This window comes from Lissotriton vulgaris, chromosome 9 (genome assembly GCF_964263255.1).
Source record: "Lissotriton vulgaris chromosome 9, aLisVul1.2, whole genome shotgun sequence".
NCBI lineage: Eukaryota > Metazoa > Chordata > Amphibia > Caudata > Salamandridae > Lissotriton > Lissotriton vulgaris.
The window spans coordinates 28,265,287-28,282,182 of NC_141697.1; the positions used below are offsets into that span (position 1 = coordinate 28,265,287).

The window sequence follows — 16,896 nt, forward strand, 5'->3', positions numbered from 1 at the left end:
GAAGCTTCCCCATGCCTATCCTGGGGGAGGAGACCTAGCACCTCACCCAGGATGTGCACTGTTTCAGGCCCAAGAGAGCGGGGGCTCTCCTACCCAGGGATCCAGCAACATGTCAGCAGTGTGGCAGCCTAGGCACCCTTTAAGTCCAGACGTGGATTGTAAGGTAGGTTTTCAGGGGGCATCTCTAAGATGCGCTCTGGTGCATTTTACATTAAATCTTACACTGGCATCAGTGCAGGTTGAATGTGCTGAGAAGTTTGGTACCAAACTTGTCAGTCTTCAGTGTAGCCATTATGGTACTGTGGAGTTCGTAATGACAACCTCCCAGCACCATATACTCTTAATGGCATCACTGCACTTACAGTGCCCAGGAATGGCCCTGGGTACTGTAGGGGCCCAGGGCTCTTGCACCTGGGCCCACACCACTGGCATAGGGCACCCACCTAGAGGGGTGACTGATGTATGCCAGGGCAGTGGGTTTGTGGGCATGGCATAAAGGGTTGTGTGCCATGTCGACTCTTTGTTTAGTTCTGTACCTAGGCACTCACCCTGCCAAAGGCTGTGTGTGGGTACCCAGGTACAGGTCCCCTAAGGGTGGCACAATAAGTTCTACAGCCCTTAGGGGTCTTCTCTGGTCACCATGCCCTGGGTACCTAGGGTACCATTTACTAGGGGCTGGTAGGTGGCCAGAGATACCAATTGGGTTTTGTTTCAACACAGTTTTTAGGGAAGGAACACAGGCCCTGGGTACCTGGTTGGCAGGAGCCCAGGGCACACTCCGTCAAAGCACATCAGCAATTCAGAAAAAAGTGGGCGCATACAAAGGCAAGAAAGATTGCACTTTCTCACATTGTACTAACAAGGTTAATGGGTCTTCCTTTTGAGCCATTACGTTCTTGTCAGTTCCAATATCTTTCACGGAAACTTGTCTTTTTAATTGCTATTACTTATCTTAGAAGAGTCAGTGAAATTTAGGTGTTAACCCTAGAAGACCCTTTCTTTCAACTACACAAAGCTAGTGTGATGCTTAGAACTAACCCTAAATTTCTACCAAAGTAGTTTTCATATTAATCGGTACATTGATTTACCAGTGTTTTTCCCACAAACAGACACTGTTGCAGAAAGGCATTACACACTTTGGATGTAAAAAGAACATTAATGTATTACATTGACAGGACTAAATTGTTTAGAAAAACTAAACAATTGTTCCTTGCCTTTGCACTTCCTTGTTTAGAAGAAGCAATTTGTAAATGGGGCATTTCAAGATGGATAGTTAAATGTATCCAAATAAGTTATGCAAAGCGAACCGACTTTTGCCTGTTCCTCCTAAAGCTCACTCCACTGGGAAAATTGGAGCTTCTATATATTTTTTAGGGAATATTCCTATTGCTGATATTTGCGAAGCAACAACATGGTCCACTCCACACACCTTCACAAAACATTATTGTGAGGATGTATTTGCATGCCAACAAGCCAATGTTGGCCAGGCAGTACTTAAGACTAACCACTGCAACCTGTGAGAAAGTGGCTCTATATACACTGGACCAAAGTAAGGTACAGTGTGTATAGAGGCCACAAACCCCAGAGGTATTGCAGAGGTTAAAGCCAGGTGTGACCTTACTCTCTAAAGTGGTAGCTTGGTCGAGCAGTAAGGCAGTACCAGAGGACAGTGTAAAGCATTTGTTGTACACACTCAGTCAGCAAAAGGTTTCACACACTCGAGGACTGAACTCCAGGCCAATTTTTTTTATATCAAAAGATATAGGTGTTTTTATTTTTAGAGCCAACAGGTATCAAAATATACTTTTCACAATATGAGAGGTCTCAGTTGAGTACCTTGCAGAAAGGCAATAATCTTGGTAAACACAATAGGTACGGGGGTTGCAGTAGGCAACACAATTCTAAACACAATTTAGCATTGAGCTCAATGGTTTTTCTACATAAATGCAGCTGGTTACTTTATCGATTACTTTTGTAATCTCAGGACTGGATCCTAGATTCAGTCTTTGGGTCGAAGCTGAAAACGATTTAGCAAAAACGATTTGGCTATTGCATTGATTTTTAAGAAATATAAAGCTATTTTAAAAGTTCACACTTAGAAACTTTTCAATGAAAATCTGGCAATGTTATCCAATGGGAGAAATTTCAGGTTACAGGTAATGTACGTTCTTGTTACTTTTGTAATCCAGGACTAAGCTCCTAGGTCCAGCACTGGGGTCTCTACGCAAAACAGGTAAGCAATTACGTTTCAGTAGTTGTTACAATTTTTAAGATATATTTCAAGTTTTCAAAAGTAGACTAGAAATTTCATAGAAAAGCAGACAATGGATTCCTATGGAGAAAATTCAGGTTACTAGTAAACCAGGTTAGGATTACTTTTGCGGTTCAGTACTGGGCTACAAGGTACAGTACTGGCTTTTCTCCTGATCACAGGTGAGTACTTCGGAATTTGTTATTCGGCTGATTTTATAGGAATATTTTAAAGTTTCAAACTTCACACTTGGAAGATTTTTCGAGTCAAACCAGTCAATGTTATCCTATGGCAGGAAAGTGAGTCATCGGTTTTAAGGTGAGTACTCGACTGGTGAAGTTAAGGTTCTGGGCATAGACTCGGGGGGGGGGTCCCCCAGGGTCAGGTAGGTACAGATGGTACACCCTCAGCGGCACTGGGGCAGCCGGGTGCAGAGGTAGTTAGGCCCAATGTTATCCAATGAGAGGCAGGGGGCCTTCGGTTGGTGGCTGCTGGCTAGCAGGCCACGCGGCTGTGGGAGCTGGGCTCCTGGTCACTTGCTCAGGGCAAATGGGGAAGTAGGATATGGTACAGGTTGCACTGCCAGGGGCACTCGGCCGGCTGGGTGCAGGGTGCTTTTGAGCCGTCGGGCGCTCAATGTTATTCAATGAGGATCTTGAGAAGGGAACAAAGGCTGCAGGCGCGGGTACGGAGGATCTTCTGGAGCGACCAACACTTCGAGGGGTAAGTTGGGATCTTGGAGGATAGGTAGGCACCCAGGAGTTGGGCACAGGGGGCCGTGTGGCGCCGGGTGCAGGGATGTCTTTTGAGGTCGGGAAATCTTATCCCCTGCTGGTTGCGGGTGGAGGGTCCCTTGTCCTGAGGCTGCAGGCGTCGTCTGGGTCGTCGAGGAGGGTCCTTGGGCACGGGATTCTAGGTCAGAATCGCTGGGAGGACGTCCTCAGGGTCTTGATTCACTCCAGCACAGGCCAGGCTTGGCGGGTGCAGAGTGTGCAGGGTTCAGGGCTCGTTACTTGCTTTGAGCAGTACCACTGTTCGTGGGAGACCCAGATAGTCAGAGTCACAAGGCAGTCGGTCCTCCGGGGTTTTTGAGGTTGCTGACAACTGGCGACGCCGGGGTTTAGCAGGAGCAGGTTCAAGGGTCGACAGGCCGGTAGGGCTTGGGCCAAATAAGTTGATGTCTTCCTCTTTTTGGCAGCTGCATGGCAGGTCTTCTTGTTCTTTATTGTTTCGGAATCTGGTTCTGTGGAAGAAGGTTCAGGGTGCCCCTAAATACTAAATGTAGGGGCATTATAGGTAGGGCAGGGACCAATGGGTCCCTGTCCTGGGGTGGGTACACCCCCTAGCCTGCTCCTCTCCTGTGGGAGGGGGCAGGAGCCTAGCTGTGATTAGGCAGGGCTCCCCATCTTCAAGATGGCCGGAGCCCGGGGTCGCTCATCCTCGCCTCTACCACCTGAGGGGTGGAGTTGGCACAGGCTGGCACCCTCCCCTTTCTGACATAGGGATTCCCACCAGAGTGGGGTCAGAACTGGTGGGGGCCAGTGCTGAGTACAGCAAGTGGTCTGGAGAAGCTCACAAAGGTGGAATGCCTTTGACGCTTCCCCTGCCCATCCTGGGGGAGGAGACTTGGCACCTCGTCCCAGGATGTGCATTGTTGCAGGTCCAGGAGAGCGGGAGCTCTCCACCCAGGGGACCAGCAACATGTCTGCTGTGTGGCAGCCTAGTCAACCTCTCAGACAAGACGTGGATTGTAGGTTAGGTTTCAGGGGGCATCCTAAGATGCCCTCTGTAGTGCATTTTACATTAAATCCCACACTGGCATCAGTGTGGGTTTAATGTGCTGATAAGTTTGATATCAAACTTGTCGGTCTTCAGTGTAGCCATTATGGTGCTATGGCGTTCGTAATGACAACCTCCCAGCACCTTATACTCCTAGTGGCACCACTGCACTTAAAGTGCCCAGGAATGGCTCTGGGTACTTTAGGGGCACAGGGCTCATGAACCTGTGCCCACACCACTGGCATACGGCACCCAGCTAAAGGGGTGGCTGATGTATGCCAGGGCAGTGAGTTTGTGGGCATGGCACACAGGGATGTGTGCCATGTCGACTCTTTGTTTAGTTCCGCACCAGGACACTCAGCCTGCAAAGGCAGTGTGTGGGTGTCAGGGTGCCGGTCTCCTAAGGGTGGCACAATAAGTGCTGCAGCCCTTAGGGGTCTTCTCTGGTCACAATGCCCTGGGTAACTAGGGTACCATTTACTAGGGGCTGACATGTGACCAGAGATGCCAATTGGGTTTAGGCTTTGTCCAGTTTTTAGGGAAGAAACACAGTCCCTGAGTACCTGATTGGCAGGGACCCAGGGCACACCAAGGAATAGTGCATCAGGTATCATGCAAAAAGTGGGGGGGGGGTACTGCAACAGAAACTCACTTTCTCACACAACTCCAACAAGTCAACCACGACCGAGGGAGAGGGACTGCTTTACCGTCTATGCAAAGCATGGGTATCTACAGTACACATGCCTCGAAAGCATTTTTATTGACCCTGTAAGCATATGTTTGTGGCATGTAGTGCTGTAGATTCATATGCGCCGTCCTTTCTCCCCAAATGTTACTGTATATTTCTGTTTATGTACTTTATCTCATACCAACACATGGCCATCTCAGTGCTTAAATACACCGCATTCTTTAAATTCTCATCTATCCATGGCAAAACAATCTGAAGATGGTTTATATGACCATGCACAGTATTCCCAAGATGAGGAGTCACACAGCCTTGTGACTTGAAGAAAACTTCTTGGAACAATAACCACTTGTAGTCATCCGAGCCGAACACTAGATGGCGGACTTGCGCAAAGCATGTGCATCTACAGCTCTACATGCCAAGAACAGATGCTTACAGGGTGTAATGAGATGTAAGGTGCACTTATATCGCGCGGCTGTCACCCAAAGGGTATCCTGGCGCTTAGATTGCTGAGCAGCGAGAAACAAACCGAGAAGGCACGATCTACTCTCTAGGGAACAGCCTGATTTTCAGTTCCTTCCTGAAGCAGGACAAGGTGTTCAATTGTCTAAGCTCCAGGGGAAGTGTGTTCCAGAGTCTAGATGCTGTGAAGCTAAAGGATCTGCCTCCCATTCGCACATGGGGAACACAGACCAAATATGCAGAGGATGAGCGTAGGGATCTAGCAGGCGAGAACCATACAAATTTCCTTTGAAGTACCTTAGGCCCGATTTTGTGTACTGCCCTGTAGACAATACAAAGTGCCTTAAATTGTACCCTTTGTACAACAGGCAGCCAGTGTAGAACCTTAAGGGCCAAAGAGGACGAGGCTTCCCGTGGCCGGTTTAGTGCTAACTTTGCCGCTATTGTCTGCACTCTCTGTAATTTTGTTGGTCCGAGAGGCTGTGGCGCCCAAAAGCAGTGCATTACAATAGTCTATTCTGCTTAAGACGATGCTCCGAACCACTTGAGATCTAGTGGCAGTGGGCAGAAATGGAAGAATCTTACGCAAGGCTCGTAGTAGGGACAGACAGGTGCACACTGTTTCATTCACCTGGGAGTCCAGCTGGAGATTGCTGTTCGTCAGTACTCCTAAATTGCGCACTGTATTAGTGGGCATTAAGGAGTTATTAGCCAGGTCAGAAGTCTGTTGGAAGGGGACCCTGAATACGACCTGCCGTACACCACAAGACTTCAGTTTTTTCCACATTAAATTGTAAGGAATTTGTTTTCCGCCAATCTGCCGTTTGATGCAAATAGTTATGGAACTTTTCCAGAGACACTGCATTGTTGCCCTCAAAAGTGAAGGCAAGCTGAGTGTCATTCGCATAATTGATGACATTGATTCCAAACGATTTTATTAAGACAATGAGAGGGCGAAAGTATCAATTAAACAGGATAGGGCTGATAGCCGAGCACTGAGGTACCCCCTGTTTAACATCTCTGTATTGAGAAAAAAAAGGTGGCAGAGTCCCTGCCTGCTGCGTATTGGAGAGATAGGAATGTAACCAGTTTCGTGCCTTGCCCACAATGCCCAGTTCCTCCAGCCTTCTAATCAGGATCCGGTGGTTAAGCGTGTCGAACGCGGCCGACATGTTAAGTAGCACTAAAAAGGCTGTCTGACCACTATCTGCGCGCATTCTCATGTCTTCCAGGACTGCCACCAAGGCATTCTCTGTCCCATGTGCGGGGCGAAACACAAATTGGACTTCGTCCAGCAGCTGATTATCCTCAACATACTTTGAGAGGGATTTGGTTACTACCCTTTCTAAAATCTTAATAGGGTAGGGTAACAAGGAAATGGGTCTATAGTTGGAGGGACTATGGGGATCCAGTAAAGGAGAGAGCACTGCCTTTTTCAAGCAGTCCAGAACTACAGCTGTGGCTAGGGATTGACTGCAGATATGATACAAAAGCAGGAAAAGTTTGCCTCCAAACAACTTCCAAAATGAGGGAGTGGGTCCCTTGGAGAACCTGAGGAAACGCCAGCAGCAATTACATGAAAATCCTCTTGTGAGGGCATCGGGAAGTGATCCAGGACTGTCATGTGTTCCTTCTCAATTATACCATTGCTTAATGAGGTAACGTTATCTGTATGTAGGTACCCATCCTCCTCAGCCGGGGATTTAAGTCCTGTTAAGATTTTACTGATTTTTTTCCTTGAAAGAAATTGCCAGGTTATCACACAATTCTTGTGAAGCCGGTATAGTAGATTTGGCACAGTCTGGGTTAGACCGGCCTCGAACTAAACTAAATAAAGTTTGTGATTTGTTAGAGGAGTGAAGAATGATCTCCTCAAGGTACTTGGCCTTGGCTTTGCCTATTAATGCTTTATAGGTATGGATCAGATCAGATTTTTTAAGGCTACCTTATCTGCCTCTAAATAGTTCTTCCTCCACTTCCTTTCAGCTTGTTTACAGCTAGTCTTCATCAATCTCAGCTCTTCGTTATACCAGGCTTTTTACAATTTTTAGCTTTCCTCAATGGCGCTAGTTGATCCAGCGAGTTGCAAATCTGATGACGTAGATTCAGGTACTTCACCTCCGCTGAGTCGTGCATGACAAAACTGTCATTAACAAGCTGGGGGAGGTCTGCTAACCTGAGTATTTTAGACCACTCTCTACTAACTCGAGTAGCTGACAAGTAGCCATCTTGTTGACGGCGGTTGGCTACCTTCAAGGAGAAGAGGACCAAAAAATAGTCTGTCCAGCATTGTGGAAGTATATCTTGTACAGCTGTTAGGGTAAGTATCATAAACCTTCTCTAATGTACCTTTCACTATGCAGATCTAAATACACCTTTAATATGTTGGAATGTTCTCATGCATCAAATGTGAACTGCTGTGCTTTTGTTGACTCTTTCTGTGTACAGGTTTGTATGCTTAATACAACTAAACAAGGAAAACCTTTAGTTCTCCAAAGAGGAGAACCTCTCTCTAGCTTATGTTTGGGGGGAAAATGTATCCAATCATAATACAATTACCTGTGCTGTGTTTCCTTCCATATACGACAATTCTTTCTATGTCTCCCTGCCTTCTAAATCTTCATCCGTTTTTGCTCTTAAATGTATTTCACGTACTTATTTTTATTTTGGTTCTCAATACAACATACAACAAACCACACTGATAACATTTGCACTAAAAATATTTTTAAATAATTTTCATTGATTGCATAACGCACCTTAAATTCATCTGTCAGATCAAAAGGTATAATTGTCACATTTGACTTTGCGTCGTTCTCAAAGCATCAGCCACCTACATTTACGCACGTACCCTTTGCTTTACAAGTAAACATAGTCGCAGCACAGATTGCAACCATCTTGATTAAAATCCCTGAGTGTGTGGACGTTGCTCCTTTTCTCCTATGTGAACTGATTTGTGTTAGTCTTTTGCCTAGGTGTTTGGATTCCCTACTCACAGGTTTTGAGCCAGGGGCTTGGAAGTATTTGCTAGAGCAAAAAGAACAATTGATGGACAGAATGCAGAATGATGTCAAACATTCACCCCAGTACAGAGATCTGGGCCTAAATCCATCGTTTTTTTCTCACCATGCCATTCTAGTTTGTACCCAGCCATATACAAATCAGTCTTGACCCTGCGCCCAATAGGAACAGTCCAGACCGAACTGCGGCCAGGTCCTCCCTGAATTGAAAACAGGCATGGTAGGACCTGTTTCGGGCATTCACCCCTCATCAGCCGGGATAGTTTGAATCCAGTGGCAAAGTGAACAAGAGACTCACGTCTGGGCAAACCCGTCCCACTCGGGGGGTGACAAATGCAAAAACAACAATTGATGGACAGAATGCAGAACAATGTCATACATTCACAGCCAGTACAGAGATCTGGGCCTAAATCCATCGATTTTTTTTTTTTTTTTTTTTTTTTTTGGCTCACCATGCCATTCCAGTTTGAACCCAGCCATATGCTAGAGCCCCTTCTCACTCACTGACTGTATCTACCAGGGTAGATCATTGTAACGCACTGCTGTATGGCGACCCCACTTGAATCAAGATGGAACGAGCAACAAACCGGGATAATCCCTGTGCTTAGAAGACCCTCACAGCAGTGTGAAGGTGTGTGCCATCTTGTTCTACTTTCATCTGCATCTATATGCTTGCCTTGCATTCAGGGCTTGGTGACAGATTGCCTTCCACACAAGAGATCCTAGTAAGAGAAGAGGGTAAAATATACTTTAAAAAAATGTGCACAACAAGAAACACTGGACATCCTAGTCCTCCCATACCTTGAGATAAGCAAAACTGGGATTTGTTGACTGTTTAAAGTGTTCGGATATTCTTATGTTTTCTAACAGGAGGTCTTGGCATTAGCAGAAGATTTATTGCGGAGTGCGGCTCAAAATAATCGCATATCCATACAACGGACGCAGGCTGGATGGCTCCTCATATCTGCTCTGATGACATTGGGTAAGTGACTTAGAGTTAATATCTACTCTGTAAATGTAGAATCTTAAACTTTAGGAAGGCCTGCCTTTCTTGCATAAATTGCAGTTTTAATTTGCTGGGTTAGACCTTCATACAAGGGCATGGGACGGGGCTGGCCTGATAGCAGCCCTTTTTAAAAACTGTGAGAATTAAGTGTTGTTCTCTGGCCCATGGGTGTTAACTCCTCAAAATTGAAGCAGTAGCAAAGGAGCATCGTGCACCTTTAGACCGCATCAGTGTCTTAGCCATGATTGCTTGCCCCATTCTAACCCATCAGCCTCATCCTCTTTGTGTCTGTGGGGCGAAGGAAAGGGCAGGGTAGAAACTACAGAGAATGAAGTGGGCACTTGCAGCCCTGTTTACTTTCTGTTCCTGTCCCTGCCTTCATGATCCTTGATATCGGGGGTAGCACATGCTGTTCCAGTGGTACCAACGGGAAGCCAGGGGAAGCAGCAACTAGCTATGATGATTCATACTTTACATCCATGCTGTAACCCTAATCGATTCAAGATCCTGCATATAGTGCCCAACTGCCGATCCATCTTCCTTGCTAGCCTGTCCTTATCTGAGGCGCTTGATGCTCTTGGCTGTGGAGATTGGATAAGCTGGTGCCTCTTCGTAGGTCTCGAGGGAGAGTGAACCGTGCCTTCCCCTGGTACACGGAAGAGTTACGACTGCTTAAACTGAGCTGCAAACGTGCTGAGCGGGCGTGGAGGAAGCAGTATTTGCCATCGGCAAAGGCCTCGTTTAGGCTCGCACTGCAGGGCTATAAGGTGCAGATCAAGTTGGCAAAGGCGACCTTTTTGGAATCCACCTTGAATAAGGTGCCCAATAAATCTCAAGCCCTGTTCAAAATTGTCAGGGACTTGTCTCATCCAGCCTGTGTGGCCAACACGGTCGTGGCGTCACAGGCCCTGTGCGACGCACTGGCGGTGCTCTTGAGGAGAAGACTGCTAAGATCCTAGAGGGCTTAAAAAACCCTCTGCCCGCGGCCCCCGGCCTGGGAGCTCCGGTTAGCCCGCTCAGTCGACCCCGGTCAGTCGGGCTTTGTCCTGGCGCGGGAGCTCCGAACGGGTCACCCAGTCCACCCCAGCCGACTGATGCAGCTCTTTCACAGGGTACGCTTGGAGTGGGAGCTCCAGGTGGTCCATCCAGTCGACCCCAGATGGGCACACCTGGTCCCATTCTGATAGCTCCGGACGGAACACCCAGTCGACCCCATTCGAGTGACCTAGGTCTTTGGTTGGGAGCTCCGGATATCCTATCCAGTCGACCCCAACTAAGACAGTTTCCCTGTCCCTCTTATGAGGAATTCTGCAGCTTGGCACACACGGTTGCCTCGGGCTCTCCGCTCGACCCACTACCTCCCAAATTTTGGAAGGTCTTCCACGCAGAACTCTTTCCGCCGCTGCATGCCATCTGCCTCCAGTCTTTGGAGTCGGCCTGGGTTCCTGACTGCTGGAAGCTAGCAGTAGTCTCTCCACTGCTTAAGAAGCCAACGTTAGACCCTGCCTGTCTTTCCAACTACAGGCCAATCGCCCTGCTTCCATTTCCTATTAAGATCATAGAAAAATGGGTGACCCGCTCGCTCTCAGGCTTTCTAGAGAACATCGGTTGGTTTGACGAGGCACAGTTTGGCTTCCGCCCCGGGCACGGGACGGAGTCAGCACTCGTTACCGTACTGGACAACCTTCGGACGCGTGTCGACAGTGGTCGGGCAGCCTCTTTAGTGCTGCTCGACATGTCGGCCGCGTTCGATACGGTTTGCCATCAAACCCTCATCAGAAGACTGGAGGAGTGCGGGGTCACAGGGAGTGCAAGAGATTGGCTGGCTTCTTATTTGGGTAGCCGGCAACAGCTAGTTTCGCTTCCTCCATTCCGCTCTGAGTCAAGGAAAGTGGGTCAGGGGGTCCCACAGGGCTCGGCCATCAGCCCTATACTTTTCAATCTGTATCTTCGCCCCCTGGTCCAGCTTATAAAATCTTTTGGTGTCTCGGCTTTTAACTATGCCGATGACACCCAGCTGGTCTTTTCTCTGGAAGGAAACAACGGGGTCTCGCTGGAGACTTTTCATCGCTGTATGGCAGCCACAGCGGATTGGCTTCGGGCCAACTCCCTCCAATTTAACAGCTCTAAAACGGAGGTGCTCCACTGCTCCAGTGATCGAATTCCGCGGGCTCTTCCAGAGAACTTCTGGCCCACTGCCTTTCCGGAACCAGTAGCGGCGGCGGAATCAGCCCGCAACTTGGGGGTTATTTTTGGCCCTAACCTACAGCTTGACTTGCACGTAAACAAAACCATTTCTACGTGCATGATGCTGTTACGCATGTTGCGCAAAGTTCTGCCCCTTCTCCCCGCCCAGGCCAGGCCAGAGGTAGTTCTCAGCACTATTCTAAGTCGCTTAGATTACTGCAATGCGCTGCTTCTGGAGGCCCCAAAAAATCTGGTGGGGAAGCTACAACGGGTGCAGAACATGGCTGCCAAGTTGGCTCTCTCGCGTGCCAGGTCTAGCTCCTCCACTCTTGCTTTAAGAGACCTGCATTGGCTCCCGGTGCATTTGCGAGTGGTGTATAAGGCTGCGTGTTTGGTGTTTAAGGCAGTACACCAACAGGGCCCAGTACCACTTCGTGACATGTTTGCTTGGTACTCTGCCTCTCGGCCCCTTCGCTCATCTTCGGCCAACTTGTTGGTGGTTCCGAGGTTCCAGAGAGTCAGGATGGGTGGCCGCTCATTTAGTGTTGCGGCGGCCAGACTCTGGAACTCCCTGCCTCTCTCTCTGAGAAGCCACAAGGATTACCTACCATTTAGGAAAGCGTTGAAAACGCATCTGTTTCCGAAAATTGTCTGAGCAGTGAGTGGTGTTTCCGCCGAAGTTCAAAGCGCCAGGATGCCCTCTGGGTGATAGGTTGCGCTCTACAAGTATGCAAATAAATAAATAAATATAAATAAATGTCTGGTACTGTGTGACTCTGGTCTGGTACCCCTTTAGGGCTCCAAGGCCTCTAGCCCTTTAGGGCTCTAAGGCCCCTAGCCCTTTAGGGCTCTAAGGCCCCTAGCCCTTTAGGGCTCCAAGGCCCCTAGCCCTTTAGGGCTCCAAGGCCCTTAGCCCTTTAGGGCTCCAAGGCCCCTAGCCCTTTAGGGCTCCAAGGCCCCCAGCCCTTTAGGGCTCCAAGGCCCCCAGCCCTTTAGGGCTCTAAGGCCCCCAGCCCTTTAGGGCTCTAAGGCCCCCAGCCCTTTAGGGCTCTAAGGCCCCCAGCCCTTTAGGGCTCTAAGGCCCTGTTATGCTTTTGGCGGGAAGCTGCGCAGGAGATATGTCCAAGAGCCGTACTCGGGGTAACTGTGGTTTTATTGAGGCAAACAGTTGATCTGTACAACTTTTTTGGCTAGGTTGTCTCCGGGGTGATCGGCTTCGGCTTCTTCTCCGATGGTGGACGTTCTCCGACTTCCGAGTCCCTTTCCGGTCCTCTGGGGGGAGGGTCTTCCTCTTCGGAGTCCGTCCCGGCGTGCGGAGTAGCTCTCCAGCCAACCAAAACGAGAAGAGAAGGAAAGTATCAGGCGTCTGTCCGCTAAAGTTCTTATAGGGGAAGGAAGTGAGGGACTTTACACCGGTGCTCTACATTCAGTACACTAACGTGAGATGGGGTAAGGGTAAGTGCACAGGAAAGGGTACCGGGAATTCAGGTGTCCCGAGGAGTTGTACTTAAGGTACGGTTACCTCCCACCCAGCCCCGTAACCGGTCACGCACCTGGCTGAGCCACGCACCTCCCCTGGGTGAGTGGCTGGGCGGCTCGTAGGAACGGTGGCCTCCTGGCTTTCCTCCGTCCGTTGCAGGCGCTGAGTCTGCTTCTGTTCGGGGTCTCGTCTCCTCTGGCCGAGGTGGGTCTGCCGTCCGACGCCGAGCTCCTTCTCTCACAATCCTCCACTGGGACTCGGTTCCTCCTTCGTCGTTTCCCGCTTTCTCCTCCGGTGTTTGTCGTTACGTCCTCTGCTTTCTCCGTACGCCAATCTCCTCTCTGCACACTCCTCTCCTCCGACCTCCAGGTGAACAAGCACACCTGTGAATCGGCGGGCTTTCCTTTTGACGGACAGCTCTGATAACTTGGCTCATCCCATTCTACGTCTTCTCCGGAATTAAAGGGCCAGTCCATGGCGTCCGCTTCACTCAAGCTTGTGCCCGGGTCCTGCGATGAGGAAAGAGATAGAGGGGGGGGGGGGGGGGGGGGGGGACAAGCGTTAGGTCGAGCCTCCCCTCGGTAGGGCTTCCGGCTAGTGGGGGACATGCACGTATAGACTGAGATACATGTGTAAAGTCTGCAATCTTCCTGTACACCCCGTTACAGGCCCCTAGCCCTTTAGGGCTCTAAGGCCCCTAGCCCTTTATGGCTCTAAGGCCCCTAGCCCTTTATGGCTCTAAGGCCCCTAGCCCTTTATGGCTCTAAGGCCCCTAGCCCTTTATGGCTCTAAGGCCCCTAGCCCTTTATGGCTCTAAGGCCCCTAGCCCTTTATGGCTCTAAGGCCCCTAGCCCTTTAGGGCTCTAAGGCCCCTAGCCCTTTAGGGCTCTAAGGCCCCTAGCCCTTTAGGGCTCTAAGGCCCCTAGCCCTTTAGGGCTCTAAGGCCCCTAGCCCTTTAGGGCTCTAAGGCCCCTAGCCCTTTAGGGCTCTAAGGCCCCTAGCCCTTTAGGGCTCTAAGGCCCCTAGCCCTTTAGGGCTCTAAGGCCCCTAGCCCTTTAGGGCTCTAAGGCCCCTAGCCCTTTAGGGCTCTAAGGCCCCTAGCCCTTTAGGGCTCTAAGGCCCCTAGCCCTTTAGGGCTCTAAGGCCCCTAGCCCTTTAGGGCTCTAAGGCCCCCAGCCCTTTAGGGCTCTAAGGCCCCTAGCCCTTTAGGGCTCTAAGGCCCCTAGCCCTTTAGGGCTCTAAGGCCCCTAGCCCTTTAGGGCTCTAAGGCCCCTAGCCCTTTAGGGCTCTAAGGCCCCTAGCCCTTTAGGGCTCTAAGGCCTCTAGCCCTTTAGGGCTCTAAGGCCCCTAGCCCTTTAGGGCTCTAAGGCCCCTAGCCCTTTAGGGCTCTAAGGCCCCTAGCCCTTTAGGGCTCTAAGGCCCCTAGCCCTTTAGGGCTCTAAGGCCCCTAGCCCTTTAGGGCTCTAAGGCCCCCAGCCCTTTAGGGCTCTAAGGCCCCCAGCCCTTTGGCGATCCAGGGCCCCCCAGCCCTTTGGCGATCCAGGGCCCCCCAGCCCTTTGGCGATCCAGGGCCCCTATTCTCTTGCAATTCAAGGGTCTTCGCTGGGTGACTGCGACTATAGGATTCTGACTCCTTTCCATGAGGCTTTTGGTGGTTCCAGGTTCCTGACACAGGTGGCCCTGACTTGCTTATGATCTGGGGTTTGCAGTTGAATTTTTTGGCCCTGTCCGGTGATCTCCCGCAACATCAGCTGACATTGGTTGTACGAGGCTGCAGAGCCCACCCAGTTGACAACCTGGGGCCTGATTGGCTGACACACTGGGTACCATCCATCTTGCACTCTGGGACCATAGACATTTGAAGCTCTGGGGGTCACCCAGTTGGTGTGATACAAGCTCTTGGATTACTCATAACCCTGAAGGTTGATGCTTCTATCCTTTTAAAATTGAGAACTGGCTGGTTGAAGCCCTTGGGCCAAGCGGATTTATGCTCTCAGGCACACACGTGTGATTTAGAGGTCTGGAAAACACTGATGTTGACCGTTTGGATCCCACAGATGGAGGACCTGCCAGGTTCCACAGACATGACTTCCACACTTCGGTCCATGGATCTAATAGCTGCACTTGATTTTAGCTGAACCTTGCTCTATTAGTTAGCTGCATCTATTGTTGGTTTAATCAACTTTTCATTGAGAAATTGACCCACTGTGAACCTGCTCTGTTTGTGTTTTGGAGAGACAACATGTGATAGATTAAAATGCTTGAATTAATCCGGAATTCTGGCAGTTGGTCTGTGTTCAGTGCGTTCCAACATTCATTTGTTCACTGTGCATCACAGGGACCAACCAGGTGCCATTTTGTAGTTAACAGAAGACGCTGGTTGAAGGCCTGCTGGTCCTTCAGTCCTTAAACATTTGACTGTCAGAAGTGGCCAGTGATCAGGTGCTAGTGCCTGGACCAGCTGTGGTTGCTGAAGTTCTCGTTTATTGTTGAAGACTCTTGTCTGAATACTGTGTAGCTTCTGACGTCTCGCTGCACTTAGATTGTACAATTTATGGCTAAATGTGTCTAACAGACTTACCATTTCCATGCAATGTTACAGGTTCTCCTGTGGTTCAGCACCATCTCGGGAGGGTGCTGCTTCTTTGGCGGTGCGTCTTTCCACAGTCTGCCAAGGACCTGGAGACCGAGAGAAGCCGTGGAGACTCCTTTACCTGGCAGGTGACGCTGGAAGGGCGTGCTGGAGCGCTTTGTGGTGAGTGTCGGGGGTGACTCTCTATGTTGGTGTTCATTCTATATTGGTATGTCAGTTGCATACAATCCTTATCATCTGATTGACGACTGAAATGAAGAAATGGAAAACCACTCCTAAATAGATGAGGCTCAGTCAGTACTAATGGATCTCCTTTGTCATGAGCAGGTAGGAGATGAGCCGGGGGTAAGAGACATCCTTTTTTGGGCTAAGTAGGGGTTCAGCCAGTAGTGAAAGACGGGGGACTGGCACGGGATCCCCCTTTCTGTGAGTTTGAGCGAGATGAGGCAGAAGTGGAGGAGAAAGTCCTGCTCAAAGAGAGTCAAAGAGAGTCATAGGGACCCTGAGAGTGACCCCCACATCCCCAGTCCCTTCTCAGTTGGCAAGAGCAGTCGAAGATGAGCAATAGTGGATGGTTAGAGGAAATATTAAGACAAAGGATCCCAGATTTCCCTTTTTACTGATTTTTACAGATTAATACATATAGAAAACAATTTGTTTCCCTGTCTGTATTTATTTTTCAAAGTGGAAAAATACAGAAAAATTCTTCTTCTTTTAAAGTGTCTTTACATAGTGTCCTTCATGAGTTCCAGGGCAAGAGCGGAGCAGATCAACAGCATGGGGTGTTAAACAACAGGATAAGATGTTCTTAAATACGGGTATTTGTAAAAATAGATGTATTTAATGTTAATAATTACCTGTGGTGGTAGGGTTTTGTTTTATTTGGCTGCTTTATTTGCTAAAACAAGACTTATTGAAGGACCTGTAAATGATTTCTAGGTTAAAATAAGGTGTCACAAGTCAGAAATATCGTCAGTGCAATTTACTGTGAGTGTTTGAGACTTTCCATGGAATTAACTTGTGCTTTGCGTCAGTCTCTCAGTTCTCTTCACTTGAAATGCTGCCCCAAAGTTAAACCCTCCGCCTCCCTTGCTGCTCTTCTAAACAGGTTTCCATTTGTTTTCAGCAATCAGAAGCTTCCTGCTCTACTGTGGAGATCTTCTTAATGACAATGTGCTCCAGAAACTGTTACCTCCCCTGCCCTCTGCCATTGATATACTAACACAGTAAGTTCTGGGTCATGAAGTTATATGCCTGTCTACATGTCCCTTGTTGATTTCGACTCTTGGCCTCTTTTGTCCTTGCTTGGATGGATGCAAAGGAGGCATTGAAAGTCTTTCAAGAGGGAAAATATGAACCATGAGGCAATATATCAGTCCGATGGTCTGATTAAGAAAAGTTATTTAATATAGCTGACCCACTCTGTACACTGACCA

The 16,896-nt window shown here is 49.1% G+C and overlaps 1 protein-coding gene across 4 annotated transcripts in view; it reads left to right on the forward strand.

Annotated features, from left to right (window-relative positions):
* HEATR5A (HEAT repeat containing 5A) overlaps positions 1 to 16,896 on the forward strand; it is a 502,340-nt gene that overhangs the window by 94,613 nt on the left and 390,831 nt on the right. For all 4 annotated transcript variants that reach the window (XM_086936964.1, XM_086936962.1, XM_086936966.1 and 1 more), the window contains exons 11-13: positions 9,065 to 9,176; positions 15,470 to 15,622; positions 16,587 to 16,686. In XM_086936964.1, coding sequence (XP_086793090.1) covers positions 9,065 to 9,176; positions 15,470 to 15,622; positions 16,587 to 16,686 — 365 coding nt within the window. The remainder of the gene's footprint in view (positions 1 to 9,064; positions 9,177 to 15,469; positions 15,623 to 16,586; positions 16,687 to 16,896) is intronic.